General features: G+C 48.5%; 1 protein-coding gene across 1 annotated transcript in view; it reads right to left on the bottom strand.

Annotated features, from left to right (window-relative positions):
- The window catches only part of SRGAP2 (SLIT-ROBO Rho GTPase activating protein 2), a 134,623-nt gene that overhangs the window by 20,569 nt on the left and 110,815 nt on the right, over positions 1–3,239 (bottom strand). Inside the window, exons 14-15 of the mRNA XM_014309955.2 lie at positions 2,991–3,125; positions 729–834 (exon numbers count right to left, since the gene is read on the bottom strand). Coding sequence (XP_014165430.1) covers positions 729–834; positions 2,991–3,125 — 241 coding nt within the window. The remainder of the gene's footprint in view (positions 1–728; positions 835–2,990; positions 3,126–3,239) is intronic.

Raw genomic sequence — 3,239 nt, 5'->3', positions numbered from 1 at the left:
ATGGAATCAGATTCTCAATTCCTCCTTTGGCCTGGGGACCCTGAAAATACCACACAGCATCTCCATCCTCTGCTCAGAACACAGCTGAGCTCAGTTTTGGGCTTCATGGGACACAAATATTCTGGATCCAGGTAAGAAATGAAGTAGAAACTGCAAGGGGAGTTTGAAAGCTCTGGGTGCTGATTTTAATATTTGATTTTATTTCTTCTCTGTTGTTGTTCAGAGCCCACCTGCAGCCCAACTCAACACCAGGGTTACAGCAGGATTAAAACTGAATGGCTTTAAACTGAAAGAGAGGAGGCTAAATGAGATATTGGGAAGAAATCCTTCCTGTGAGGGTGCTGAGGCCCTGGCACAGGTGCCCAGAGCAGCTGTGGCTGCCCCTGGATCCCTGGCAGTGCCCAAGGCCAGGCTGGACAGGCTTGGAGCAGCTTGGGATGGAGGAAGGTGTCCCTGCCCTGTCCATCCTCAATAATTCCATGCTTATCCCAGACCCTGCAGCAGAGCCCTGGGAGCCAGGGATGCCAGGGAGGGTTTGCAGGCAGCTGCTGGAGCAGAGAGGCAGCACAGGTGAGCACATTCCTCAAGGCCAGCTCAAAAAGGAGGATGCCCAATTTTGAGGGAATGCTGCTTCCCACCTCTGCAACTGAGACCATCCAAGTAAAACCACCCCAGAACTTCCACAGCTACAAATCAAAAGCTCTGAAGGTGCTCCCAGGGGTACTCACTGATTGAGGAATGCAAAGAGGTATCTCATGACAATCAGGGTGGTCTTGGGCAGGTTCCGCAGCACCTTCCGGACGTGCAGGGCTCGCTCCTGCAAATTATCCATGGCTGGAAAAGAGAGAGCACAGAGAGAGTCACCCCTGTGCCACAGCCCCAGGGCCACCAGGACCCCTGCCCTGCACTCTGGGCAGCCAGCAGAGACCAGCAGGAGGGGATTTGGCTGCACAACCTGCCAGAGAAGGTCCCCAAACACCTCCCTGGTTTTGGGGAAGAGGAAACAGGAAAGCCTTATAAATATGATTGTCTGGTGAAAGAGTTTGAGAATATGGAAACTATGAGCAAGATTGAAATTAAATGAAGTTTTGAGATACCTTAATTATGAAACAACGGGAAAACAATGGTGTGGCCGGCTGAAGGTAATCCCCTTTTGATGGAACAACACCCTCTGCCTGCAGACAGGGCCAAGGGTCAGAGCAGACCCTACAGCTTGGCAGAAGGGGCCCAAAGAGGAGTTTTTAGGGTTTAAAATGTAACACAGTGTGGTAATGTAATGATTCTTATAGGCTGTATGGAAATGCTGTAGGATTTGTATATTAACTCAATTGATTAGTGAAAATTAGAATATTCAGCACATCTATGATATTGTATTGGGATCTATGGTATTGTAATGGGAACCTCGCTCTCTTACACACTCATCCTCTCTTGTCAGGGACATATTTTATGAAAAATACTTTTGCTAGGATTTTTTCTGCTGAGATGCCTCAGAAACGAAATGTAAACAAGAATTATCTGCTGCTGTGGAATGTAACAGGTGCATCTGTGATTGGTCTCATATGGTTGTTTTTAATTAATGGCCAATCACAGCCCAGCTGTCTCAGAGTCTCTGGTCAGTCACAAGATTTTATTATCATTCCATTCCTTTCCTTTCAAGCCTTATGATGAAATCCTTTCTTCTGTTCTTTTAGTGTAGTTTTAATATATAATTTTCTTTGAATATAATATATACCATCAAATACCAAATCAGCCTTCTGAAACATGGAGTCAAGATTCTCATCTCTTCCCTCGTCCTGGGACCCCTGTGAGCACCACCACACTCTCTCTCTCTCACCCTCTTTGCCTCTCTCTTTACTTCTCTCTGTGGCAGCTCCCAGCAGGGCCCTGCACCCTTTGCAATAAATCACAAATTCCAAGCCCTGGCTGCAGAGATCTCTCGTGTCCGTCTGTCCTGACCATCCCACCCCCAGTGCTCCTCCATCCTGAGAGCGTGGGAGCTCTGGATGTCACCTGGCACAAGGGCTCCTTCAGGGCAGCTGGGAAAGGTGGGTGTTTGAAAAGGAGGAGCTGGAACACTCAAATGAACATAGCTAAAGGCTGAGGCAAAGGGCTCTGTGTGCGGCAGCCTGCTGAGAAACAAGTGGGCAGCATAAATCAGCTCAGAAGGGAGAGCTCCTTAGGGGGAAAGGGGATTTTGCTTCTCAACATCACTCAAATCCGAGTCTGGAAATGCATTTATCAGGAGCAGAAAAGCACAGCGCATTCCTGAAGCTGTCTGCTCAGTGATCTTCTGCCTCTCTTCAGGGGCTGCCCCTGCAAAGGCCATTTCTCAGCCTGGACAATGGAATCATTCTTCAGTTCTGGGGGGATGTAGCAAGAGCCAGGCCACTTAAAAACAACACAGAAACCACAAACAGCCCTCTGCCCGGCAGAAACACCTTCAGTAACCATGAGAAATGTTACCAGTGAGTGGCCTGATGATTGATATGCTGGAGCAGGAGGCAGTGGATGGTCCCTTGTGGGTATGAAGCTAAAAGGAGCATGAATAAAAACTACCTTGTCAGCTGAGGCCAGCACACAGGAGCAGCAGATATCCAGGGAAAGCAGATATCCAGGGCACCCTGCTGGTGATCCCTGCCTCAGACAGGGCATTTCTGACATCCTCTGATGACAGCTCTTCAAGATTATTTTACACAAAAGAGGGTTTTTTGCTTTATTCTCTTTTAAAAGAATCCTGTCACCGAGCACTGGCTCACAAAACCCCATCACACAAAATCTGTGAATTTCCATCTCCTTGTTCACTGATGTCAGAGCAAGGATGGCTGTGAAAAGGTGACTGGATAACAGAGAGCAGCCCAGCAGCACAAACCCAGCCAGAGAAACCCCAAAATCTCACCCTGGAGTCAGGAAAAAAAGGGGAAAGGGAGGGAAAGCAAGCGGGGGGATGAGGAAAATGAATCTCATTTCTTTGCAGTTCTTCATGTACTTACTGACACAGGCAATGAGGTCATGGAAGATGTCCTTGGGGAACAGGGGGTGCTCCAGGCCTCTGAAATAGAGCTTGAGGACTCCTGCTATGGAATCCATGTCGTGGTCATTCTGGTCCCCAGCCAAGGGATCTTCCCCTTAGGAGCAAGCAGAGAAAAATCAGAACACTGGAGGAAATCAGTGGAAGGAAAGGATTTGTGCTCATCCCACCCACCCCAGGGGCACTGCAAGGGTGAGGCACAGAGGGACCC

The sequence above is a fragment of the Geospiza fortis genome, unplaced genomic scaffold (assembly GCF_000277835.1).
Source record: "Geospiza fortis unplaced genomic scaffold, GeoFor_1.0 scaffold391, whole genome shotgun sequence".
In the NCBI taxonomy this organism is placed as follows: Eukaryota; Metazoa; Chordata; class Aves; order Passeriformes; family Thraupidae; genus Geospiza; species Geospiza fortis.
This window is presented reverse-complemented; position numbering and strand designations above follow the sequence as displayed.